The sequence below is a fragment of the Nicotiana tomentosiformis genome, chromosome 11, assembly GCF_000390325.3.
Source record: "Nicotiana tomentosiformis chromosome 11, ASM39032v3, whole genome shotgun sequence".
Taxonomy (NCBI): domain Eukaryota; kingdom Viridiplantae; phylum Streptophyta; class Magnoliopsida; order Solanales; family Solanaceae; genus Nicotiana; species Nicotiana tomentosiformis.
Window position 1 is genome coordinate 8798993 of NC_090822.1, and position 27934 is coordinate 8826926.

At 38.8% G+C, this 27934-nt stretch overlaps 1 protein-coding gene, 1 long non-coding RNA gene and 1 other non-coding gene across 4 annotated transcripts; 1 reads left to right on the forward strand and 2 right to left on the reverse strand.

The window, feature by feature from the left end:
* Nucleotides 1-3567: 3567 nt before the first annotated feature.
* On the reverse strand, nt 3568-5536 carry LOC138900782 (uncharacterized). The gene is made up of 2 exons (XR_011412050.1): nt 5353-5536; nt 3568-3869 (listed from the first exon to the last, which is right to left on the reverse strand). It is a non-coding gene; the product is annotated as an uncharacterized lncRNA (long non-coding RNA).
* Nucleotides 5537-9154: 3618 nt separating this feature from the next.
* Nucleotides 9155-13498, forward strand: LOC104091307 (probable purine permease 5). 2 transcript variants are annotated; one of them, XM_009596618.4, is made up of 3 exons: nt 9192-9331; nt 11721-12053; nt 12246-13498. In XM_009596618.4, the coding sequence occupies exon 3, from the start codon at nt 12254-12256 to the stop codon at nt 13319-13321; it is 1068 nt and encodes a 355-aa protein (XP_009594913.1). In that variant the 5' UTR covers nt 9192-9331; nt 11721-12053; nt 12246-12253; the 3' UTR covers nt 13322-13498. The 2 variants fall into 2 exon arrangements, with proteins under 2 accessions (XP_009594912.1, XP_009594913.1); XM_009596617.4 differs by lacking the exon at nt 11721-12053 and having other exon boundaries at nt 9155-9331.
* Nucleotides 13499-14239: 741 nt separating this feature from the next.
* On the reverse strand, nt 14240-14312 carry TRNAE-CUC (transfer RNA glutamic acid (anticodon CUC)). Its single transcript has one exon. It is a non-coding gene; the product is annotated as a tRNA-Glu (tRNA).
* Nucleotides 14313-27934: the final 13622 nt, after the last annotated feature.

Below are 27934 nucleotides of genomic sequence, written 5' to 3' on the forward strand. Positions count from 1 at the left end.
CCACCCTTCGTGCTTTTACTCTCATTCTTCCCATAAATTTATAAATAAATAATAAAATTGGCACGGCATCACCCTTCGTGCTTTAACTCTCTTCTGGCACGGCATCACCTTTCGTGCTTTAACTCTCTTCTGGCACGGCATCACCCTTTGTGCTTTTTTTCACTTTTTCTTACCATGACAAGGATAATATAAATAATATAAATGGTACGGCATCACACTTCGTGCTTTTACACTCTTCCTTATCATGAAAATAATAATATAAATTCGGAAGAGTATTTAAATGCGGGGATATATACTTATCAATCAATTCAATACCAGAATACCAACCTCACTTTCCAAAATATTCAACAATAATTAAACTAGCAATAATCTCATGAAAATTGATCAAATAAACAATAATAACTTAAGCAAGAATATCTTAATTAAATAGGTAATTATTCACAATAAATAAACTTTACTCGCATGCTTTGACTCAACCACAATGCATAAGTACTCGTCACCTCACATATACATTGTACCCGCACATTAAATCACGTAGCGAATAGACAAATAAGTCCTACTCCCTCAAGTCAAGGTTAACCATGACACTTACCTCGCTTTGCAACCAACTCAAGATTCCAATAAACCTTTGCCTCGCAAATTATTGTCGGAATGCCTCAAATCTAGTCACAAACAATTCAATATACTCAATATAAATTATAAAAACTAATTCTATATGAAAATACTAGATTTTTCAATCAAAATCTGAAATTCAATTCAAAACCCGATAGTGGGGTCCACGTCTCGAAATCTGACAAAAGTTACAAAATATGAACGCCCATTCAACCGATGGTAATTCAATATTATTCACTAATAATGATCACAAGTCACTTATCTCAAGTTTTTCCGTGAATTCTTGCTCAAAAAATACCCCAACCCGTACTTGAAATGTCCAAAAATAAAAAAAATCTAGGAACCCCTCTGGTTTTAACACTGCCAGTGTTTTCGCATTTGCGATGCATTTGGCCGCATCTGCGGTCTCGCAGATGCGAGGGTGGAGGTCGCTTCTGCGATTGGCTCGCTTCTGTGGACAAGAGTCCGCTTCTGCGGTTCAAGGCCCCTTAGCCCAGGCCGCATCTGCGACCATTGCATCGCTTCTGCGGTCGCGCGTCTGCGATGCCCCGTCCGCTTCTGCAGACCATCCGCTTCTGCGAGGCCAGGCTTGCTTCCGCGAGCTCGCACCTGCTGTCAAAAATCCGCAGGTGCGATTGCACCAGAAGGCCAAAATTTCAGATTTTTCTTAAGTCCAAATTTTGATCCATTAACCATCCGGATTCCACCCGAGGCCCCCGGGACCTCAACCAAATACACCAACAAGTCCCAAAACATCATATGAACTTAGTCGAAATATCAAATCACATCAAACAATGCTAAAACCACGAATCATACCCCAATTTAAACTTAAGAATTTTTAACTTCTACATTCGATGCCGAAACCTATCAAATCAAGTCCGATTAAATTTTGCACACAAGTCTTAAATGACATAACGGACCTTTTTAGAACTAGATTCCGACTCCGATATCAATAAAAGTCAATTTGTGGTCAAACTTTGAAATCCTTAAGCCTTTAAGCTTCAAATTTTCGTCAAATGGCGATAATTCAAGCTAGGAACTTCCGAATTTGATTTCGGTCATACGCCCAAGTCCCAAATCACGATACGGACCCATCGAAATCGTCAGAATACTGATCCGGGTCTGTTTGCTAAAAATATTGACCGAAGTCAACTTAGTTGAGTTTTAAAGCATTATTTCTCACTTTTATCAATTTTTCACATAAAAGCTTTCCGAAAAAATATACGGACTGCGCACGCAAGTCGAGGAATGCTAAGTGGTGCTATTCGAGGTTTCAGATCACATAAATGAATATTAAATTTAAAAATGACCTTTCGGGTCATCACATGTCCACGTTATCTTTATGAATTCGGGCGACGGATTTCGAATCGCCTAAAATTTTGTGGGCCATCAGAAACGACCTAATGAACAATAGTCATTAATTCTTCATGAATGTTCCTCATTTTTTGGCATTTTAGGACTATAAAACAGGAATTTATGACAATTTTTAATTTTGTGTGTACTAATATCCACGCCATCTTCATGAAATCGGGCGACGGATTTCGAATCGCCTAAGATTTTATGGGCCCATCAGAAATGACCTAATAAACAATGGACATTGCTTCACCATGACTATTCCTCATTTTTTGGCATTGTAGGGCCAGAAAATAGAAATTCACGACAGTTTCCAAATTTTTATGTGTTTATGTCCGCGCTATCTTCATGAATTCGGGCGACGGACTCCGAATTACCTAAATTTTTGTGGGCCCATCAGAAATGATCTAATGAACAATAGTCATAGTTTCTCCATAATCGTTTCTCGTTTTTTGGCGTTTTAGGGTCATAAAATCTGAATTCACGGCGATTTCCATTTTTTCATATGCTAATGTCTATGCCATTTTCATGAATTCGGGTGTCGGGCTCCGAATTACCTAAACTTTTATGGACCCTTCAGAAACGACCTAATGACAATAATTATAGTTTCGCCATGATCATTTCTCTTTTTTTTGTTTTTTGGTTTTAGGGTATACCCAAAAATTTTGAGAAGCAATGAGTATTTATCACTAGTCCGTTTCTTATGGACCTGTGAAATTTTAAATCAATCGGAGTTCGTAAATTTTATTTTTTTACAAAATTAATATGTACTAATACATACGAAAAAGTGAATAATGACAAATTCGTGTTGCATGACTACAAAACACCATATAATGAACAAGAAAGCCATGACGAAGCAATAATTATTGATCACTATGAAGGTTCATATAGACTTACGAAATTTTAAACCAATTGGAGTCTGTCGAAAAAATTCTACAAAAGCAACATGTACTAATGCACAAGAATAAGTGAATATAATCACAAATTTGTATTGCATGACCCCAAAATACAAAAAAGAAAATCCAAAAATCAAGGCAGAGCGATGAGTATTGGTCATTAGGTTGTTTTCTATGGACCTACGAAATTTCAGACCATTCAGGGTCTATAAAAAATTTCTACTACTGTAATAAAAAATTCTATTACATTCGCAATAGGAAAAAAGGAAGAGAAAAAGGAGTAATGAGGATTGAACTTTAACCTACTATGAAAGGATTTCCATTAATAACACGATGGTTGGTGGAAGAAGAACTAATAAAGGGGACAATGAATTCACGGTTAAATTAAATGATATATATTCTCAGTTTAATTTTTAATTACTAAAATTATATTACTTGATTTAATATAAACATCATGTGTTTGATAGTTATGAGTGCATTTGCATGAATAAGTCATTAAATATTATCTTTCTTAAAGGCATCTCGGAAATTTCATAAACTTATGAAATATTTACAAAAAGATCAAGACATCAAGTATTATCTTTATCAAAGCCGAAGTGATCAAAAGACGTTTTCTCTCGAGAACAACTTAAATATAGTCGAACGCTTCTTGACAATCAAATACTTTAAAGAAAAAAAGTCATTATAATCTGTATCACTCTATAAATAATGAAAGCAGGAACCCTAGATGTGGGCAGATTGACTTAATATTTCAATAACAATCATGCCAACAAATACAAAATTTATATGGAAATCCATGATATTCATTGCATTGTGGTTCAGGGTTAAGTTCATTATAATCATTTAAGCACTGTGTAATGCAACAATTTTCATCACAATACTCGTAATTGCATGGACCTAAATTCCCAGCACATCGATAATGGTAATCATCCACTTTTGTCGAATTTATTCCTCTAGCTAAAACCCTAGTCATTTCCATAGGAGCCAAATTGCTATTTCCCATGCCAACTACAATAAGAAGAAAAAATATGAAAAGCAAAAAATGAATCTTGATAAAAAGAATTATATGATTAAATGTAAAATCATATATATGTAGGGTTCTTTTGATTGATGGTATTGAGACAATTGACCCTAGCATGTATATTGTGTATAATTAGTATATAATTTATATGTACTGGGTAAAAAAAGTAAACATGAATCGAGCCGGCTATCTGTGTAAAGAATCCAACATATACAACGTCTTGTTGACCATATAAAAAATAATAATCACCACATAACTAACGCAATATTTGATCGACGATATTAAATGATATCAGTATTAATAGCTTGTTTGGCCAAGCTTCTCTTTTGGACAAAAGTGCTTTTTTTTAGTCAAAAATGATTTTTTGCCAAAAATTTAAGGTGTTTGGCCAAGTTTTTTGAAGTAAAAAAAAAGTGATTTTGAGTAAAAGCATAAGCAATTTTGGAGAAGCAGAAAAAAGTAGTTTCTCTCCAAAAGCACTTTTGAGAAAAATACACTTAGAAACACTTTTTAAAAACTTGGCCAAATACTGATTGTTGCTCAAAAATACTTTTCAAATTAATTAGCCAAACACAAATTACTTTTTACCAAAATTACTTTTTTTAAAAGCACTTTTGAGAAAAAAGCTTCTCAAAATAAACAGATTTTAGAATTTTGGCCAAACAGGTTATAAGTCATGTGTGAATCTATTTATTCTTTTATGCATGATTGAATGAGCAATAAAAATATGTGTATTAACAATGCGGAATTAAGTATTAATTTAAAGATAAAAATATCCTTTTAAAATAAGTAATTTATATAACAATCATAACATTATTAATGATCGCATAAACAATCAATCATTATAATCCCAGCATAATTAATAAGTGAACCAAGCGATCCCATAAATGTCCTAAATCAACATTTCCTTAGCCTATAAATTAATGACGGCTCAGAAGGCCTAGATATTATTTTCCTATCCCACACTAGCTTTCTTTAAAACCTAATTTTTCTGTTCCAATTCATGCGGTACTTTTCGCTTTTCCAAATTTAAACTATGTAATTTTAACCATTATTTTAAGATGTACTATTTTTAAAACAAATTGGCATGAAAAGAATTACGACTTATATAGTACTTTTGTATAGTTTTTGAGCGAAAAGTGCCATAAATTGAGACGGAGAGTACTTTTTATTGATATTGAATCACCAATTCCTATGGGAATAAAATCAGATACTAGACCGAGAAAAATGAATTTTCCAAACTTTCCACCGGTATGAACTGTAGTAATTATTTAAAACCAACTGATGAACATATATGATGTCTTAAAATGTAAATTACATTGAAGTTTGAATCCAAATATAGCTGAACGAATTTGAACTCTTAAAAGTTGTAAAAATCGTATAAATAATGTCATTAAATAGTAATTTAATGGTGTCAAATATTATGAGACGCCATATAACAGATAATTTTATCAGAAAATAAATACGCACCTGACAAAAAAATGTGAAGAAGAAAGCAAACCGTTGTAGAAGGAAACAAAATAGCCATTCTGAGTTGTGAAAAAAATGGTATTGATTTTGCAGTAGTTTTATTTTTCTTGGAAAAGTTTGGCTATATATTGCTGAGAAATGTATTAGGGTATTGATTGGATAGGATTTAGAGTCAAAAAAAGGACTATATTGGCAAATGCATTATATATATTTGTATTTTGTTAATTTTTGTAGATTCTCAAAATCTTTTTAACAAATTTGACTGAGTTATGATGAGTTGACTGTTTACTCCATTTTTTTCTGATAATTTGTTGAGATTTATCTAGTCATTTAAGAAATTCTATTTTATTTCTGATTCGCATTTGAAAGTTTTTCAAACAATTTTAGCTAAAATACATACTAGTAAATAGTTACTATTATTATACTATAGAAACTTGGTAAGTATAAGTTAATTTAACCAAGAATTACAAGTTTGATAGCAATAATATGACGTCTAGAAATTAAAATTTTCGCTAAGAGTGTTTAAGATCATATAATAGAAAAAGTAATATTTAACCTATATACAACATATACAATATATTTTTCGACGAAGTATATTCCACCAATTACCTTGAGCTTATGTGGCTTTGCCACAGATCATATGAGGTTGGACGAACGTCTAGAAAATCAAACAAACAAATAATTCATAAGTCTAATTGACAACCAAAATACTTCGTATCTTTTTTTTCTTTTCCTCCCATTACAATATTAATAATTCAGAAGAAAGTAAAAGATTATAACTAGGATATTATGTTTGAACATGTTTTAAAGCAGTAAGAATCATTTGATGAGAAATGGTTTCTTGTTATCAATAATATTTTCTTGGTTATTCCGCACTCCTTTTGTTAAGTTATATAGCTGATAAAATCACCTATGATTGTGATAAGATGAATAGCATCTCTTTATCGTTAATTAACGATCTCAAATTCGACCTATGAGTATGAAATATTTTTAGTAGAAACATTCCCTCCTTAATTGGCCTTACACAAGATGATTACGATATAGTTTGGACTCAATAGATATACCGATCACTAGGTGAAAAAGCAAAACAAAAAAAAAGATAGATAATAGAAAGTTTTTACCTATAAAAGTGACTATTTAATTGGAATTTAGTTCCTTGTTAAATATTTGGAATTACTTATTGCCAACAAAGCTTATTGTACACTATTTTGACCGTTGAGGAACAAAGTTTTATTTCTTTCAGGTCAAGAATTTACTATTTGCTAAGTGGACGATTTAGCCTTCTCTTTTTGTTGTGCCTTCTCCACGTGATATATAATTATTTTTAGTTTAATCATATAGTATTCGAAGTTCATCGACATGATTAACAAGAATTCACGTCAAGCAGGCCCAGCCAGGGCGGTCCAAGAAGATTGGTGGCCTAAAGCTAATTTTTAATTTAGGGCTTTTCAGAAGGAAAAAAAAATTATCATAATATTGATGATTCATTCCGATGTTCCTACACATAGAACAACACAATTTAGCGCAATTGTCGCACAATAACTCACTTAAACCAACAAAATATAGAGCGAGTAATGTGCTAAAAGTATAGAATTTTGGCCTAACATCAATTGTTAATAGTTTCTTTTATAAATAATTTAGTCTCTCCTAAGATATTGTTGATCTTAGATAATAGAACCAAATTCATATAGATACCTCACTAATGATGTCACTCGTAAAATTTAAATAATGAAAAGTTTTATATTCGTGACAAGGGTTTAGGGGGAGTGATTCTCTTTATGCATTTTTTGCTCAAACGGTTACATCACTACTAAATTAAAAGTTATCTTGAATTTTTATAAAATATTTTATTTTTTATTTTAACATACTCAATATATTTAGACTCTGCCTCTAAAGATTGTTGTGAGATGTATTTGATCCAACTTACCTTAATTAAATATATTAGGTTCAAGTCCTGTGGTTAAAAAATCTTGTTAAAACGTGTTCTCTCTTTTACTAGGTCTTACGCGGTACGAATCTAGATTAGTCGGGATCTCAATACAAATACGAGTAGAAAAACAAAAGAAAAATTGAGGGCCTAAATCCTTTGCTTTAGTGGCTTGACCCTTGGCCCAGCAGGACAGTAAAACGTTTCACATAAAATTTCATTCTCAAAACTTGAATTCAAGATCTCTAATAAACCCAATTATCTCACGCACCTAGTGATCGTTTTTATTTATATCTGATGACAAAGAGTGCTTTACATTATTATTGGTGTTTTTTTTTTTCTTTACTCATATTTCAACTCCAATTTTATATCACTTGTTTCAATAAGCTTGTCAATATTGTCAAAGAATTATCATGCTAAAGCATTATCCAATGCTAAAACATTTTTGACATGTCATTTATGTGAAATCTAAAAGTAGTAGGGGGAGTATTAAGTATGATGTAAATGTTTTCTAAAAATTTGTTTCATTGATAAAATCGTTTTTCCCGTATTTGTTTGCTCTAAATTATTATAAATATTTTATTTAAGTAAAAATAATTTACACCAATAAGAAAGGATAACTTATGTCATATATTAGCATTTTTATTATAAGCATCTCAATTTTTACGTCGTATCACTCGTTTCAAGTCACAAAAAAAATTTGTTTTCAACTTTTAATATTGGTACTTGTCTATTTAATTTCTGAATTTCGACCTTCTTTTGAGTAAAATATTCTTGTTTTTTTGTATGGAAAACACATTGTAGAAACCAACTTTATGATGCAAATCAAACAGCTAAATTAGTAAGATACCACTAAACTAAAGTGACATTGGCAGAAGAAAAGCATTTTTTAAAATCAGAATTCATAGCACTTGGAGTTTAAAAAAAAGTTCTTTATGAAAGGGAGAAAAAAAAAGAGAAGAAAATCAAAACACGTTTACTTTTCGTTTAAAAAAAAAAGAGAAGATGATAAAATGGATGGACGGGTATATCAGGAGAGATACGATTAGAAACGAAGATATTCGGGACAAGGCAAGAGTGACCTCCGTGGAGGATAAAATGCAGAAAGTAAGGCCAAGTTGCTTCAGGCATACGAAGAGAAGGACACAGATTCCCCTGTAAGGAAGTGCGAGAGATTCGCCTTGGTGTGCATGAGAAGAGGCGGAGGCAGACTGAAAAAGTATTGAGAAGAGGTGATTAAGCAGGACATAGTATAACTTCATCTTACCGAGGATATGACCCTTGATAGAATGTTAAGGAGCTCTGACTGGCGGAAATAACATAATAGAGAGAGACAGGAGTGAAATGAAGGAAAAGAACAGTTACTCCAATATCTGGAAAATGAAAAATGTACAGCTCACTCTTAACGGTGTAAGTACTGCTAGTTATAGAAGCTAACCACTCACTCTATTGTTAATTCACTTAGTAGTTATACCTAACTACCTACTATTTACTGAACACTTAAATACGCGGGACCCACAGCAGGTAAATAGATAGTTGAGTGTATTTTTTTTTCTATATCGATAGTATTAGTATTAGTTTTGTATTTCCTTATTTACTTCTTGTTGCATGTTGCCTGCTTTTTTTTAGTGTCTATTCGAAATAGTCCTTCTGTCTTTACTAGATAGGGTAGGAGTAAGTTAAAGAGTCCTTCTGTCTTTACTAGATAGGGTAGGAGTACGGTTTATATAATTGTGAGATTATATTGGATTTACTTTATTGTTGTTGTTTATTACTTTTCGTCCCTTTTGCATTTTTTTTTTAATTATCTCAACTAAATTTTGTTTAAATAATTCTTAAACAATGGGAATCCGAATCGAACCCCAAAATTAGGTGGGAAACCCAAAAAAAAACACCCACAAAAAGCCACCACCAACTAACGTGCTGTTCTTTAGACCATAAACACAGTTAGTGTAGGATTAACTATAAATTCGAGCTGAGCTCCACTCAACTTCCTTCACTATCCCCTGAATTTTGGATTGATGCAGCAATCTTTGCTTGTTTCAGTTCCGGGTCAGTTCCAATTTTATCTCAATTTCCATTTTTTATCCTGTCATTTTTTAGGGGTATGTTTGATTTGTATGAAAAAAAGAATTAATTTTTTAATGGTTCTTGAAAATATAAATTTTAAGTTTTGGATTTGTAGCACTTGATTTTGTTGAACCTATGGTAGTTGAATTGTGGGTTTTTGGTTTTTTAGCACTTGATTTGTTCTTGAGTCGAGATCTATCGAAAACAGTCTCTCTAACTTCTCAACATAGGGGTAAGGTACGCGTACACTCTACCCTTCCGAGACTCCACTAGTGGGATTACACTGTGTTTTTTGTTGTTGTTCTTGTGCGTTGAATTACAATACTTCTGTTGTAGGTACTGATTGCCTAAAGAATAACAATTTACATATTAAAGAAATAGCAGCTTTTGACAAATGACATTTTATGAGTATCATATTCTCTTACCTGCTTAGAGAGATTAAGAACATTTGATGAAGTTATAGATTGTGGAGAAATTGACATCCTATAATTCTTCTGTTATTGTTTTCTTTAGTTTTTTTAATAAGTCTGACATTCCTTAATTCTGATACTGACAAGTAGGTCAATGAAGTTCTTGTATATGAATTTATAGTTATCTATTTACAACAACAACTACGTCTCAGTCTCAAATAAGTTGTGTCGGCTATATGAATCCTCACGAACCATATTACTACATTTAAACTTATCTCAGGCAATTTATGGTTATCTGTTTGATGAAAAAAAATTGGGAACTTGGGAAATGAGTGATGTTTTCTCAATGTTCTTTTATTTTCTGAAACTTGGAATGGATAAACAGCTGATACGATTGGGAACTCTAGCAACTGACTTTGTAGAGACAACGTAGAACAGTGTAGATGCTAGCTAAACTGTCTTTAACTTTTGGAAGATTGGAATCTAATTCTTCTAGCTTAGACCTTTGATTTGTCCTCTCGCATCTTGGGAATTTGATATGGCAGGGCTAGACATCGATCGCACTGAAAAATGTGTGTACCTAAACTATTTTGTGTAATATATAACGTATTATTTTTATAACAGTGGTGTCTGAGCTAGCTTGCGCCGCACTCTCACCTATTCCATCAAGTACTTGCTATCTTCCGCACGGTAACTCTGCCCACCAAGGCTTAGACAGATAAGAAGAAATCACTTAGTGTTTCTTGTCTGTGTTGGGACTTGAACCTTGGTCTCCAAGGTTTGCACCCATTGTGTGCTTGTATAATTTGTTCCTATGTAAGTTTAAAAAAGGAAAATTAGGAATGAATGAGTTAACATGCAAATTGGACAAGGAAGATATAGACCTTATGGGTAATATGCAAATTGGAAAGGAAGATAGCGAGAAAAAAAAAAGAAGTAAAAGAAAAGGAAGATCAGTAATGAAGCCAGGATTTTTATTAGGGGGGTAAAATTTTAAAAATTAAATACACGAATAAGTCAAGGGGATTCAATACATAGCATATCTACTTAAAAAATAATTTTTACCTATCTAAACAATATAATTTTCCGCCGAAGGATGTCAAAATGACACCCTTTGGAGCTATGTGGCGGAGCCACATTGAACTTGACACCCCTTCGCCGGAAAATTACATTATATTGCTAAATAATATTTTTTATTTTATGTATATTTACTATACGTTGACTCCCCTTAACTTTTCGATATATTTAATTATTTATATTTTGACACCCTTTGATGAAAATTCTGGTTCTGCCACTGAGGAAGATAGTGATTCTATGGGTGTAGAAACAGGAAGCTGCAGAGCTCAAATGGTTACTTGACATTCTGTAGAAATAAAAGTCAAGTTAACAGCCTTAAGACTGTTGTGTATCTTTTTTCTCTCTGATCTAGTTAATCTTAAATTGTTACCATGTCATTAATACTAGAGTATTTTAAGTGCAATCCAATCATATGGTTTTTGCTTATTTTTCCTTTTGTTTAAAGGGGAATAAAAAGTGCTCCTTAGATCTGCAAGGTGGCACTACCTTGAATGTTTAATGCATCACATTGGTTAATAGTTGGTAAGCTTTGCAACTTCAAACAATTACCACTAGTCGTAGTTTGGAGGCGCAAATGTGATGCCCTTTTGAGAACCTTCTCCTTAGCATTGTGTTTCCAGGTCGAAAGATTCAAACCTCTACAACTTATGGCAATGCATACATAACTCTGAATCTCAAAGTCTGAGCTACCTATGTATGGATACAATATTGAGTTTCATATTCTGGCAGTGGTTACTGGTTAGGCACCTGAAAAATTTAATTTTAGCTTGAGATTGCTGATTGCAATATGATGTTGACTGCCAATGTCTATAATTTATCTTCTATTTATTTATTCCAAGTCCTTAACTGTTAAGTGGTTATTTATTTGTAAATCCTCACTTCAGGAAGACCACCAGTATAAATAGCGATTACGCATTGGTCATAAGCTAGCTATACACTTTCCAAAGAAACAAAAGAAGTTCACAACTAAGGTGCTTGACCCCAATGGTGTGTCGTAGTGATCAATGAAGTGGGTTGAAAACCATGAGGTTTCAAGTTCAAATTTCAGCGGAGACAAAAAACATTAGGTGATTTCTTCCTATCTATTCAAGCCTTGGTGAACACTGAACAGAGTTACTTGACACACCTGTTGTTGGTGGGAGGTAGCAGGTATCCCTTGGAATTAGTCGAGATGCGCGCAAGCTGACCTGGACACCACGGTTATCACAAAATCTAAGGTGCTTGAAGGTTCAAGCTTGTTTGCTGCACCTTTTGTTAGCATTGTGTGATCCTATAGTTGCTGTACTCCATGTTTTTGTTTCTATTTTATATTGAATGCTACTCGTGTTCATTTTCTGATTCATTCAAATGTCTTTCCTCATGCCATCTTTGAATATTGATATTTCCCTATGATGGTTGGCTTCTTGTAGAGGAAATAATGGATGAGGCACCACCAAAGTCATTACGGCAAAAAATGTCAGCCTATTGGACAACGGCGTGTGAAATGTATTACAACAAACCAATTTCACACTGGATTCTTCTGTTTCTAGGTAGCATGGGGATGCTTGTCGCGTTCCCTGCTTCTAGCCTCTTGTCCCGTATATATTTTGCAAATGGTGGGAAGAGCAAGTGGATAATTTCATGGGTTTCAGTTGCAGGATGGCCTCTCATCGCGATAGTCCTAATTCCTTCGTACTTCTTTCTTGAAGTGTTCCCGACGCCACTTGACTTAAAACTAACTTTATCTTATGTTGTATTGGGATTCTTGAGTGCTGCTGATAACCTCATGTATGCATATGCCTATGCTTACCTGCCAGCATCAACTGCTGCTCTTTTGGCCTCGACTTCCCTGGTTTTTTCTGCACTATTTGGATATCTTCTCGTGAAAAACATTATCAATCTATCAATTATAAATTCTATTGTGATCATTACTGCTGCCATGACGATCATTGCTCTTGACTCTAGTTCAGACAGGTATGGCTATATCACCGACCATCAATACATTATAGGTTTTGTGTGGGATATACTGGGATCTGCACTCCATGGTCTAATATTTGCCTTGTCAGAGTTGGTTTTCGTGAAATTACTCAGTAAAAGATCGTTTCTTGTTGTTCTGGAGCAGCAACTCATGGTTTCCCTCTTTGCCTTTATATTTACAACAATCGGACTTGTTATAAGTAACGGTTTCCATGGGATGAAATCTGAGGCAACAACATTCGAGGGCGGAAAAAATGCATATTACTCGGTTATTGTTTGGGGAATAATCACTTTTCAGCTGGGAGTCTTGGGAGCCACTGCAGTTGTTTTCCTCTCCTCTACTGTTTTGGCCGGTGTCCTTAACGCGGTAAGAGTGCCGGTTACAAGCATTGCAGCTGTTATATTGTTGCATGATCCTATGAGCGGTTTCAAGATTCTGTCTTTGACTATTACATTCTGGGGATTTGGCTCTTACATTTACGGCAGCTATAGACCTGCCAAAAAGGATGCCCCGCAAACTATTTCTTAGTTTTTGTGGTTTTTCCCATTATTTCATCTTTCTCACCATTGATAGGATTGGAGATCACAAAGTGTATGTATATGTTTAACTGGCTAAATTATACAAAGTTGAAACTATATAATAATATACATGCACAAGATGTATGTACTCTCTTGTGTAAAATGTTAAAGTTCTCTCTTTGTGCTATTGGTGTATTTGTCTCTCTTATCATGTCATAGGCTGAAGATGCTAGTTATGAGAAATTAATAATAGGAGGGCTTTTCCTCTTTTTTTTTTTTTTTTTTGAGCGTTAGAAATTGAGCAGATGTGACAAGCCTTTGGTGGACGGAGTGATCGGGTACTTGTGTTGGTGAGGTAGCAGATAAATAATCGAATAGTCGAGGTACATGCAAGTTGCATAATCTTTGTTTGAACCAAGGTCCAATACAGAAAATATAATCATTGCAAAAGGCGTGCACTTTCTCAACGCATACTACTCCCTTTGGTCCACAATAAGTGGTTTTTTAGCCCTTTTTTTGTGGTCCAAAATAAGTGATTTTTTCAGATTTCAAGAATGAATTAATTATTTTTTTTTCTCCATTGCTCTTGGAGTAAATAGTGTTGGAGTATATGTTAGGAGTGTTTATGTGAAGAGATAGTAAAGGTTAATATGGTCAATTTCATTACCAATTAATATTAAAAGGTGAATTTCTTAATTTGTGCGAAAACAGCCAAAAAATCACTCATTGTGGACTAGAGGGAGTATCTATTGTAAGGGGAAGAGTGTTCACTTTCTTATGGAATTTAGTATTCTCGTCATATTGTTGGTAAAGTTGAATCACTCATCATTTGACTGAAATAGCATATGGACTTTTGTAAACTCTTAAATACTCAACAAAGATCCTACTTAGGAACGAAAAAAAAAAAGGAAAAGGAATTTAAAGAAAATTCCGTTGCCGGGACTTGAACCCGGGTCTCTCAGGTGAGAGCCGAGTATCCTAACCACCTAGACTACAACGGATTGCTGTTAGTGTTTGTCAGTGCTAAGTATTAGTTAACAAGAATAACTCAAATAATTATTTATTTAGACCATCCAGTTATTTCTCTAGCCGAAAAATTTCTTCAGGAACAATTCCCTACATGAATGTTATTTAAAAACCATAAGGCTTAAGGTTACCAGCTTGCAACAATAACAAAAAACTCAGTAAAATTTCACATGTGGGATCTCGGGAGAGTAATGTATATACCGTCCTTATCTCTACCTTGAGAAAGTAGAGAGATTGTTTTCGGTAAACCCTCGGCTCAAAAAAGATACAAAAGTAAAGCGAATAAAAAGGCTCGGAAAAGATAAAAGCAAGAAATAACAAGAAGTAGCAATACCAGCAAGGCAATCAGAAAATCAACGTGCAAGAATCAACAGGTAGTAACAGAAATCTGAGAACAAGAAATACAAGACTAGCACTAAATAGTGCGCTAGAACTGCTTGTACGAAGAAGGTGCTCGACTACCTGACCTTCTACCATAATTCTCGACCTCCACTCTCTAACTCTTCAATTCAAAGCCAAAAGATCCGAAACTAGTCAAACATTTTGCAATTCAATCAAAATATACTCCAATGCTTATAATTAATCAATTTATAGAAATTATCAACTCCGCTCAAAAAGTCAATAAAGTCAACCCCGGGGCCCGCGTGTCCGGATTTTGAAAAATTTTAAAGATAAACTTTACCCATAACATTACGAACTCAAATATATGATTTATTCCCAATTTCATATCCAATTTCGTGGTCAAATTCCAAAAATACCAATTCTAGGTCTTTCTTAAAAATCCCAAAATTTTCACAAATTTTTATGTTAAAATTCCATGTTCATGAAATATAACCAAACGTTGCTTAGAAACACTTATCCCCAAGAGATGGATGAAATAGCTCTCCAAAATCGCCCCAAAGTCGGCTCCAAGAGAGAAGGATGAGATGAAATGAGCAAATCCCGTTTTTGGTAACTTATATTTTGCCCAGGCCTCCCTTCTACGCGATCGCCGAAATGACCTCGTGATCGCGGAGGCCAAACAGACCTTACCCATAAATTCCCTTACGCAAACGTGATAAAGCTTTCGCGATCGCGAAGCTCAACCAGGAAAGCCTATGCGAACACGTGTCAAACAAAGTGAACGCGAAGGCAAAAATCCCTAGCCTCAGAAAATACCCTACGCGATCGCGTGAGCCCTTCCGCGATCGCGTAACACAACTCCCCCAAACAGGCCTGCCTCCTCAACTCTCTGCGTTCGCGACTCATCTCACGCGAAGAAACACCTGCTCCAGCTACGCGGACGCTTTTCCTCTTACGCGATCAGGTTGAACAAAACCTCCACCAGCCCAGCTAACCCTTCGCGATCGCATCCTTACTTCCGCGATCCTGATTCATACCAATCACACCAGAAACCAACAGTGGCAACCCAAGGAGAATTGATCTGAAACCATCCCGAAACTCACTCGGGGCCCCGCCCGACCACACCAACAAGTCCCAATACCTTACCCAAACTTATCCAAAGGCTCGAAATACCACGAACAACATCAAAATCATGAATCGACGATCAACTTCCTTCTTTCAACTTTCAAACTTCCAAACATCGACGAACGCGTCCGAATCATATCAAAACATTCCGGAATGACGCTAAACTTTGCGTACAAGTCATAAATCACGATACGAACCTATTTCAATGCTCGAAATCCCAAACGGACATCGATAACACCAAAGTCCACTTCAAACCAAACATAAAAAATTCTTAAACTTTCAAAATGCCAACATTCCACAATAAGCACCGAAATACTCCAGGGCGACCCGATACTCAACCCAAACATACGCCCAAGTCCGAAATCATCATACGAACCTATTAGAACCTTCAAATACCTATTCCGAAGTCGTTTACTTAAAAGTCAAACCTTAGTTAATTATTCCAACTTAAAGCTTCCGAAATTAGAATTGTCCATCCGAATCAACTCTGAACTTCCCGAAATTCAACCCCAACCGCACGTACAAGTCATAATACCTGAAGTGAAACTACTCAAGGCCTCAAACTGCTGATCAACGCGCTAGAGCTCAAAACGACCGGTCGGATCGTTACACTTGAATGGCAGGGTATCCACAGACACAGTGGCGGACCCAAGTGGTGGCTAGCGGGTTCAACTGAACCCGCTTCACAAAAAAATAATACTGTGTATATGTATAAATTAGGATTAAAAATGTTTAAATTTTGCATAAATATTTTATTTGAACCCACTTGACAACTACTATTTTACGACTAAATTTATATACTTTTAAGATTGAACCCGCTTGTACAAAATCCTGGGTCCGCCACTGCACGGACATGCAATGACATGAAACAATGAACAAGTTTGCACAGTTGCAAATGCAAAGGGAAAGAATGCTACCCCTAAAAGTTTGTGTATGGAAATAGATGGATTGAGAGATTAATGCTGGGTTAGACTCTTGTGTTCATATATTTGTGTGAATCACTAAGATTAGGGCCATTTGTGTATGGAAATACTCCAGGGCGACCCGATACTCAACCCAAACATACGCCCAAGTCCGAAATCATCATACGAACCTATTAGAACCTTCAAATACCTATTCCGAAGTCGTTTACTTAAAAGTCAAACCTTAGTTAATTATTCCAACTTAAAGCTTCCGAAATTAGAATTGTCCATCCGAATCAACTCTGAACTTCCCGAAATTCAACCCCAACCGCACGTACAAGTCATAATACCTGAAGTGAAACTACTCAAGGCCTCAAACTGCTGATCAACGCGCTAGAGCTCAAAACGACCGGTCGGATCGTTACACTTGAATGGCAGGGTATCCACAGACACAGTGGCGGACCCAAGTGGTGGCTAGCGGGTTCAACTGAACCCGCTTCACAAAAAATAATACTGTGTATATGTATAAATTAGGATTAAAAATGTTTAAATTTTGCATAAATATTTTATTTGAACCCACTTGACAACTACTATTTTACGACTAAATTTATATACTTTTAAGATTGAACCCGCTTGTACAAAATCCTGGGTCCGCCACTGCACGGACATGCAATGACATGAAACAATGAACAAGTTTGCACAGTTGCAAATGCAAAGGGAAAGAATGCTACCCCTAAAAGTTTGTGTATGGAAATAGATGGATTGAGAGATTAATGCTGGGTTAGACTCTTGTGTTCATATATTTGTGTGAATCACTAAGATTAGGGCCATATGTCCAATCTTGGTTAAACTATAATAGATTATTTTATGGCCTGTAACTACTTCATGTTTTTGATAATAAAAGAAAATTCTTCCAAAAAAGAAATGGGGTTCTTCCTCCAATAGAAAAGAAAAAATATAAATATAAATTAAATCCAACCTATGCATTTATGCGTGTTGTCTAATCCTATTTCTTTCTATTGCCCTTTCCTTTCATTTCGTATTAATGAAATTTGTGCTTAAAATCAAATCTTAATAAAAGATTTTAATTTACTCAATAAAATTTATATATATTTCTATTGGATTTGATCTTTTTCTTTTTAATGGTGGTGTTCGAGTTATAAATCTTATGCACATCTCAAGTATACACTGGCTGCCTCCATCAATAGTTGTATGGGGTAACTTTGCTCAGCAAAACGTAGGTAATATTTTAATGAAATTCAAGGTTAATTAAGGAGGTATACTTTCTAGCAATTTCTCATTGTATAGCGATCTCTTTTCTTTTTTTACTATTAAATAGAATTTCAAAAATAATTTCATATAATTCAAATAACTCAAAGATGTCGTCATCAAATTGTTTCTTTCACTTGGTCCATATTTATTATGAAATTCTAGTTCACTCGTGTGCACAAACTCAGCCAATTTTCTTTTTAAGAAAGTGTAAAATTTGAAATATACACAAAGGGTATACATTGATAAAACCTAGTGAAATCGGGAATCTTCAATTTTTCGGGTCAAAAGCAAATCTTTATTGGGTAAAATCTCATGTGTTGCCTATCTGGACGCTCCTATTTAATATATCACCAGTTTTTTTTCTTCAAAAAATTTAATTGACAGCCAGTGTAGGCAAACTTCAGATAAAAATGTCCATCCATCTCTTCCTCTTAATATCGAAAATTTGGAACTACTAAGCTTAACTTCGGACAAAATTGATTGCTTCAAAATTATCACGCGTATTGTCATGGGCGGCTTTCCAGCCATGCCCCATGATCCCTTGGACGCGCCCCGTGGCGTCCTGGCCAGCCTCCCAACGCCCGTCGCCACGGTCGGCCCCGTGGTCTCGGCAGCTCCAAGTGACAAGCGCGCATGTGCCTCTGTCGCCCCACCGATAGCCATCGCCAGCGCCCAGCCACAGGCAAAAGCCGACAGCGCCGCGCGCGCAGACAATGCCGCGCGCGCAGACCCTGATGCTAAAGACAAAGTTGCTGCCAACGGACTTGCTGCTGCTTTGTAGAAGACTAAGTCCTTTTCATTGTAAATATAGAGTAGTTTTGCTGCATTTTCTTTAAGTGTGATTTTCCAGCTTTCATAGGTCTAGTCATGTAACTTTGGTTTATTTTTTTAAGCATTATTAAGGGGGACCAAGCAATCAAAACTTTCAAGCAAGCAAACAATTCTCTGTACTGGTGTCTCTCCCCCCGACACCGTCTTGTTTTCTGTAATAGCTTTCATTCAATGCAATCAAGCTTTCTTTCATTCTCAATTCTCTTTTCTGCTCTCTTTCAATTGCTCATGACATTGGTTTTCCCGTACGGCACTGACAATCTAGTCTAGCGTACGGAGGGGACCTCAGTTGGCGGACAGCAACCGTACTGACATCGGTTGCCTAGCCTTACGTCGCCCTTCCAAGGAACTTCAGGAAGGCGCCGCGTAACAGTTGGTATCAGAGCCTAGGCTCGACATCGGACGAGGGATCACATTGCAATTACCACCATTTCTGACCATGGTGAATTATGGGGATCGCATCGCGACCCTTGAGGGAACAGTTGACGCATTACGGCCCATCGTGGAAATGGTGCCCGATCTAAAAACCAGCCTAGTGCAAAGGTTGGACGACCTGGACCGCAGACTCATCCAGGCCGAAGTTGACATAGAAAACATCAGCCGCGACTCTGAAGGAGACCGGCAAACAGCAGCCACAGAGGCAGCTGAAATTTTTGGTAAATTTGAGGTCCTCCAGCAGGAGCGTGCCGAGGATTTAGCCAACAGGGAACAAGAGGCAGACAGGGTGACTGCCATGCAACAAACCATAGACAACTTGACAGGCCAGCTCAATGTTGTCAATGCTGCCTTACAAGGCCTACTTCGAGGAGGCGGAAACCAATTTGGGGGTGGTGTGAACCTCGCCCCCATGGCACAAAAGCTGAAAATTCCTGAGCCAAAGCCATACAGTGGAGCTCGGAATGCCAAAGAAGTGGAAAATTTCATTTTCGACATCGAGCAATACTTCGATGCCGTGGGAAGCCTGGAAGAAGCTAAGAAGGTAGCAACTGCTGCCATGTATCTTCAGGGTGATGCCAAACTCTGGTGGCGGGTGAAGTACGAAGCCATCAAGGCAGGTGAAGATGCCCTCGACACATGGGCGGAACTGAAGGCAGCCATACGCCTACAGTTCTTCCCCGAAAATGTTGAGTACAATGCCAGGAGAAAGTTGCGGGAGCTCCGCCAGACCAAATCAGTGCGAGATTACGTGCGGGAATTCTCCGCGCTCATGCTGAACATCCGGGACATGGGGGACAAAGACAAACTCTTCACCTTCCTGGAAGGGTTGAAACCTTATGCCCGGATGGAGTTGCAGAGACAAAGGGTAGACACGTTGCCTAAGGCAATCCAAGCAGCAGAGTGCCTTGGGGATTACCAAGTGGAAGCCCGGAAGGATAGGCCTCAACAGCCTGTCCGAGGAGGATACAAAGGGGGCCAACCAAACACTAGTGGCCCTAGCAGAAGTGGAGGAGACCGGAGTGCACCCAAATCCAAGACTCCCTCTTCCGGCAGTACTAGTGCTGCATCTAACAACAATGATCGGGGGAGGAAGCCCCCCTCAGGATGTCGCCATTGCGGCGGACCACATTGGAATAATGAATGTCCACATGCACAGATGAATGCCCATCAAGCTTTTGAGGATGGGACGGATGACGACGCCGATGATGCGGACCAGACCGAGCCAGTAGGTGCATTCAATGCAATTGTTGGCTCCATTTCTGAGCCCTTAGCGGGTACCAGTGCCGGTATCCGCAAGAAGAAGGACCCCTGTCCAATTGCCAGGAAAGGAAATAAGAAGGCGAATTTGAGGACTCCTCCTCATCAAGAGAGGACCCTAATGTTCGTTGACATGAAGGTAAATGGCAAGCCCATTCGGGCAATGATAGACACAGGTGCCACCCACAACTACTTAGCCTCGACTCAGGTGGAGCGTCTTGGACTAGTCGTAGGAAAGGGCAAAGGTCGTGTGAAGGCTATCAACTCACCACCTCAACCAGTGGGTGGAATAGCCAAAGAAGTACCAGTGAAGCTTGGCCCTTATGAAGGAAAGTTCAACCTGCGCGTAGTGATCATAGATGACTTTGAGTTAATCGTGGGGTTGGAATTCCTGAGACAGACCAATACCATGCCCGCACCGTATGCAGACATGCTGCTGATGATGGGGGCAAATGGGGCCAAGCCCTGCATTATTCCGTGCATTCCCATGAAGATGGCAGCCGAGAACATCTCGGCCTTGCAGTTGAAGAAGGGGGTAAAAAGACATGAACCCACGTTCCTGGCTACCCTCTGCATGGAAGATATAGAACGCTCCTCGGGTCCCATTCCTGCACCCGTGAAGGAGTTACTTCTGGAATTTGAAGACATCATGCCACAAGACATGCCAAAGCGTCTTCCGCCTAGGCGAACTGTGGACCATGAGATTGAGTTGGTGCCGGGTGCGAAGCCACCTGCCCGGGCGCCATACAGAATGTCACAACCCGAACTCGCCGAGCTTCGGAGACAATTGACGGAAATGCTAGACACAGGGATCATTGTGCCCTCTAAGTCCCCATACGGGTCCCCTGTGCTATTCCAAAAGAAACATGATGGTAGTTTGCGACTCTGCGTGGATTACCGGGCTCTAAACAAAATCACCGTGAAAAACAAGTACCCTATTCCGCTAATGGCAGACTTGTTTGATAGACTGGGTGGTGCGACGGTATTCACCAAAATAGACCTGAGGACAGGTTATTGGCAAGTTCGGATTGCCGATGGTGATGAGCACAAGACGACCTGTGTGACAAGATATGGGTCGTACGACTTCCTGGTTATGCCCTTTGGCTTGACTAACGCGCCAGCCACATTTTGCACCTTGATGAACCAAGTCTTCCGAGAATACATTGACGAATTCGTCGTGGTTTATTTGGATGACATTGTGGTATATAGCCAGACACTAGAAGAACACCTGGAGCATTTGCGGAAGGTCCTAGCCCGATTGCGGGAGCACGAACTATATGCGAAGCTATCCAAGTGCTCCTTTGCTCAGAAACAAATTGACTTCCTCGGACATGTCATCGAGGAAGGGAGGATCAAGATGGACCAGCAGAAGATTCAGGCCATTACAGAATGGCCGCCTCCTAAGGATATACATGCCTTGAGGTCGTTCCTTGGCCTATGCAACTTCTATCGGCGGTTTGTGAAAAGTTACTCCCTCATTGCAGTGCCGCTGACAGAACTTCTCAAGAAGGCCACCCCGTGGGATTGGGGCCCCAAGCGGGCAAAGGCCTTCGACGCATTGAAGATGGCTATGTCCAGTAGCCCAGTCTTGGCCCTCCCTGACTTGGCCAAGCCATTCGAAGTGCAAACGGATGCCTCCGACTATGCACTTGGTGGAGTATTGCTACAAGAAGGGCATCCCGTAGCGTACGAGAGCCGGAAACTGAAGGATGCAGAGCGACGCTATGCCGCCCATGAGAAAGAATTATTGGCTGTCGTTCATTGCTTACGCCTTTGGAGGCATTATCTACTGGGAGCCCCATTCGTGGTCAAGACAGACAATACAGCCGTTAGCCATTTCATGACCCAGCCAAAGCTGAATGGACGACAGGCTAGGTGGCAGGAACTCCTAGCGGAATTTCACTTCAACCTGGAGTACCGAAGTGGAAAGACCAATCATGTTGCTGATGCACTCAGTCGGAGAGCTGATCTAGCATCGATGTGTGTTCTCGCCGCCCTAAAGGGAAGCGAAGTAACCACCACCATAAAAGACCAGATACAGGATCTACTCATCAAGGATCCTGCTGCACAGTATTTGGTTGATTTGGTAGGACAGGGCAAGACTCGCCAGTTCTACACCGAAGATGGGTTCCTGAAGGTGAAAGGGAACCGACTTTATGTTCCTAAAGGAGGAGATCTGCGACGGACTCTTCTTGCAGAATGCCACGATACTTTGTGGGCCGGTCATCCCGGCGAGGAACGCACCATGGCATTGCTTCGCCGTGCATATTATTGGCCTCAAATGGTCGATGACGTCGCTCAGTATGTGAAGACTTGTCTAGTATGCCAAAAAGATAAGTCAGACCGCTTGACGCAGGCAGGGCTCTTGGAACCACTAGCTGTACCAAAAAGACCTTGGGAAAGCGTTTCCCTGGACTTCATCACCGGATTGCCCAAGGTCGGAGATCTCACAACTATCTTGGTTGTGGTGGATCGGTTTTCCAAGTATGCTACCTTTATAGCAGCCCCACAATATATATCAGCAGAAGATACAGCTCGACTATTCTTCTCTCATGTCGTCAAGTATTGGGGCTTACCTAAAGACATTGTTAGTGATCGCGACTCACGCTTCACTAGCAATTTTTGGACCCAACTCTTTAAGTGCCTCGGGTCAAAATTGAGTCATAGCTCAAGTTTTCATCCACAATCTGATGGCCAGACGGAGCGATTCAATGGCATGCTAGAGGAATATCTCCGGCACTTTGTGACCGGATCGCAGAAGAATTGGGTGAAGCTTCTGGATGCTGCTCAACTGTGTTTCAATTCACAAAAGAGCTCAAGTACCAACAAAAGCGCTTTTGAAATTGTTACCGGACAGCAACCGCTACTCCCACACACAGTGAACGCACCAAACATGTCAAAATCTCCTCGGGCTGCCAGCTTCTCAAAAGAATGGAAGCAAAATTTGGAGATAGTGCGGAGCTATCTTGTCAAAGCCCAAAAGCGGATGAAGAGGCATGCTGATCAGAATCGCCGCTTTGTGGAATACCAGGTGGGAGACAAAGTGATGGTCAAAATCCCAAAGCGGTACTTGTTTGCAGGGGTCCATGACCCTCGCCTATTGCAAAAATATATTGGACCCTTGTCCATTGAAAGGCGCATTGGGAAAGTTGCATACCGGGTGGATACCCCAGCTTGGTGGAAAATCCATCCTGTTTTCCATGTCAGTCTCCTGAAACCTTTTCGGGAAGATGTGGAGGATCCTTCACGAAGCCAACTCACAATACCAAGTATTCGAGGCCCCAATTCAACCGGAAAAAGGCGTGCTGAAGCTATTCTTGATGATCGAGTGATTCACGCCTCAAGAAAAGATCACCAGGAGTTCTTGGTGAAATGGCAGGGATGTGATGCAGAGGAGAATACTTGGGAGAGGGGAACAAACCTCAAAGCCTACAAGAGCCTGATTGATGATTACCTTGCAAGGAAGGCGCCGAGGACGTCGCCAACTCAGGTGGGGGAGAATGTCATGGGCGGCTTTCCAGCCATGCCCCATGATCCCTTGGACGCGCCCCGTGGCGTCCTGGCCAGCCTCCCAACGCCCGTCGCCACGGTCGGCCCCGTGGTCTCGGCAGCTCCAAGTGACAAGCGCGCATGTGCCTCTGTCGCCCCACCGATAGCCATCGCCAGCGCCCAGCCACAGGCAAAAGCCGACAGCGCCGCGCGCGCAGACAATGCCGCGCGCGCAGACCCTGATGCTAAAGACAAAGTTGCTGCCAACGGACTTGCTGCTGCTTTGTAGAAGACTAAGTCCTTTTCATTGTAAATATAGAGTAGTTTTGCTGCATTTTCTTTAAGTGTGATTTTCCAGCTTTCATAGGTCTAGTCATGTAACTTTGGTTTATTTTTTTAAGCATTATTAAGGGGGACCAAGCAATCAAAACTTTCAAGCAAGCAAACAATTCTCTGTACTGGTGTCTCTCCCCCCCGACACCGTCTTGTTTTCTGTAATAGCTTTCATTCAATGCAATCAAGCTTTCTTTCATTCTCAATTCTCTTTTCTGCTCTCTTTCAATTGCTCATGACATTGGTTTTCCCGTACGGCACTGACAATCTAGTCTAGCGTACGGAGGGGACCTCAGTTGGCGGACAGCAACCGTACTGACATCGGTTGCCTAGCCTTACGTCGCCCTTCCAAGGAACTTCAGGAAGGCGCCGCGTAACAGTAAGTATGAACAAATTCAGACTGTGAAACTGCGAATGGCTCATTAAATCAGTTATAGTTTGTTTGATGGTATCTACTACTCGGATAACCGTAGTAATTTTGACCAAGATCGGGAGATTGCATCGAAGGACGGTCTCGTAACGGAACAGACTAAATCACAAGGACTGGGTACCAAGTTCAGAACCGAGGTACCTGTCGAGATCGAGGCTAGTAGCGATCGAAGCCAAACAAGATAGACATCGAGCAAGATCGAAGATAGCACAATAACAGAAAGACGAGATATCCGTGACTGGTCAAGGATCATGGCGTAAATCTCGGAACGGATCAAATCAGAAATAGTTAATTAGCTAATCATGGAATTTCCTTCTGTAATTAGAGTTATACCATAAGTAGACCTCCTCTACTATATAAAGGGGAGTATTAACCATTTGTAAGACACATTGTCCTTGCATAAAAAAGCCAATATAACTCTCTCTCTTTAGCTTATACTCCCTTGTCCATCAGCTTGTTTTATTCTTAAATGTTTTGGTATCAATCAATTTGAGGGTATCCTATCTCGAGGGTTAAATTCCGTTTCAACACTGGTTCGCTTTACTTTATAGTTCATTTCTATCATTAATCTTCATATTTATCTATTGGTATTAAGTGAAATCACATATCCTTAGAACCTCATTTTAAGTTTAATTGTTATCCAATTTTAAAGGTAAACAGTTTGGCGCCCACCATGGGGCCTAGGATAATAGTGATTGCTTAATACTGATTCCGATAACACACACTGCTTTACACTTATTCTCGTAAAGAAACTTTATTTTTAAGGATAAACATGTGAAACTCACAAGCAGCGCCTACACATGGTGACAACAGCCTTGGATTTCACGGGAAAAATGACAACATAGCAGCCCCAGGAATCGAGGTGCCTCAGGCTGACCTCGAGGAAGCACCAATTGCTAATCCCGTCGATGTCAGTTCACATGTCGCCCAAAATACAAATTTGGGCGTTGAGCCCGAAGGTAGTATACGTAGGGAAGTTCGATCAGGTGGTCTGTAACGACCCAACCAGTCGTTTTGACTGTTAGAACCCCGTTTCCCTAAATAAAACTTCTCGTATGTATTTTTAATGATTTATGACTTGCGGGGATGGTTGGTTCGGGATATGGAAGTGTGTGAGTTGAAATCGGAACACTTGGTTCCTTAAATTAGCTTTAAATGGATAAGTTTGACTTCGGTCAGTATTTTGAGAAAACGACCCCGGAATCGGGATTTGACGGTTCCAATAGGTTCGCATGATGATTTTGGACTTGGATGTATATTTGGATCGGGTTTTGGGAGACCCGGGAGCGTTTCGGCGCCTAATAGTGAAAGTTAGTTCTTGAAGGTTTTTGAAGTTCTTTAAATTTGGTTTGGAGTAGGTTTTGGTGATATCGAGGTCCGAATGGAATTCTGAGATCGGGAATAGTTCCGTAAGGTCATTTAAGACTTGCACGCAAAATTTGATATTATTCCGAGTTGATTTGATAGGAATCGGACGAGCAGAAGTCTTTTTAGAAGTTTTTGAATTCATAAGTCAATTCATGCGTGTTGGCGTCCAATTCTTGGTTTTTGATGTTATTTCCGGATTTTGATCGCTTAAGCGAGTTTGTATGAGGTTATTAGACTTGTATGGATAGTTGGTGTGGAGCCCCGAGGGCTCGGGTGAGTTTCGTACATTCTGAAGGAATGAAAATATATCAGTTTTCTGGTGTTTCTTGGCAGCAGTTGCAGGTCTCGCAAATGCGAGAAATTGTTCGCAAATGCGAACCTCGCATTTGCGAGAAGGGATTCGCAATTGCGAAGAAGCCCGACCTAGGCAGTGTTCGCATTTGCGATACATTTGATGCATTTACGATCCCAGCAGAGTTCGCATTTGCGACTCTTTGGTCGCATTTGCGACCCCAACAGCTGAAGGCCAAGCTTCGCATTTGAGAGAGTTGTGTCGCATTTGCGAACCTGGTGTCGCAAATGCGACATCAGAGGCCTGTGCCCAGCTCATTTAATGCGCGACTTAGGCCATTTATCTCACTTTTCTTTCATCTCTTGGGTGATTCTTAGAGCATTTGGAAGAGGGTTTTCACCTAGCACTTAGAGGTAAGTAATTCCTACATAACATGAGTTACATACATAGATTATTGGTAGATTATAACATATAAATTAGTGAAAAATATGGATTTAGGTGAAAACCTAGGTGTTTGACAAAAATGAGATTTAACCACGAAATTTGTTATGGAACTTAGTAAAAATCATATATTTATGTTCCTAAGATTATGGGTAACGTTTCCATACGAAAATTTCCGGAATCCGAGCACGTGGGCCCGGGGTGAATTTTAAAAAATTTACCATTTTGGATAGGGTAATTTATTTAATAGATGAATTTTGAATTATTGAACATATATTAATTATTTTATATAACTTTTGGATAGTTTCGGATTTTTCGGCATCGAATCGAGAATTTTACGTGATGCGATAATCCGAAAGTGGACTTTGAGACGAGGTAAGTCTCTTGTCTAATCTTGTGAGGGAAAAATTTTCTCATAGGTAATTAAAAATTAAATTTGTTGCTGATTAGGGGGGGTTACGTACGCACGAGGTGACGAGAGTCCGTGCGTAGCTACTATTAATGCTAAAGTTGAGGTAGTTTAGGACTCAAAAGCATGAATTACTTGTGTAAATGGTAGTCTTTACTTAATTAAATTATTTGATATATTTATATATATGTTGTGAATTGTTAGATAAAGTATTAAAGGATGGAAATCCCATATGTTTGAATTTCTATTTAAATTAATTAATTGTTAAGAGAAATTATTCTTCCTCCCGAATTTATCTTGCAATGAATATACTCTCTTTCCGGAGGTACATAAGAAAATGTCCTCCTTTCTTGTGGAGGGGGCCGAACTCCTCGGCAAGATAGATGCATCTATGGATCATGTCGCACGTCCCTCGGCAGTGTACACGACTGTAATGACCCAACCGATCATTTTAACTGTTAGAACCCCGTGCCCTAAAAATAAAACTTCTAGTATGTACTTGTAATGATTTATGACTTGCGGGGATAGTTGGTTCGGGATTTGGAAGTGTTTGGGGTGAAACCGGAATACTTGGTTTCTTAAGTTGGCCTTAAAGTGCTAAGTTTGATTTCGGTCAATATTTTTAGAAAACGACCCCGGAATAGAATTTTGATGATTCCAACAGCTCC

Coding starts and splice junctions, on each gene's coding strand:
- LOC104091307 (XM_009596617.4), top strand. CDS start 9,301: ATGCAGCAATCTTTGCTTGTTTCAGTTCCGG. Junction 9,332..12,245: donor TTTGCTTGTTTCAGTTCCGG/GTCAGTTCCAAT, acceptor GGCTTCTTGTAG/AGGAAATAATGGATGAGGCA.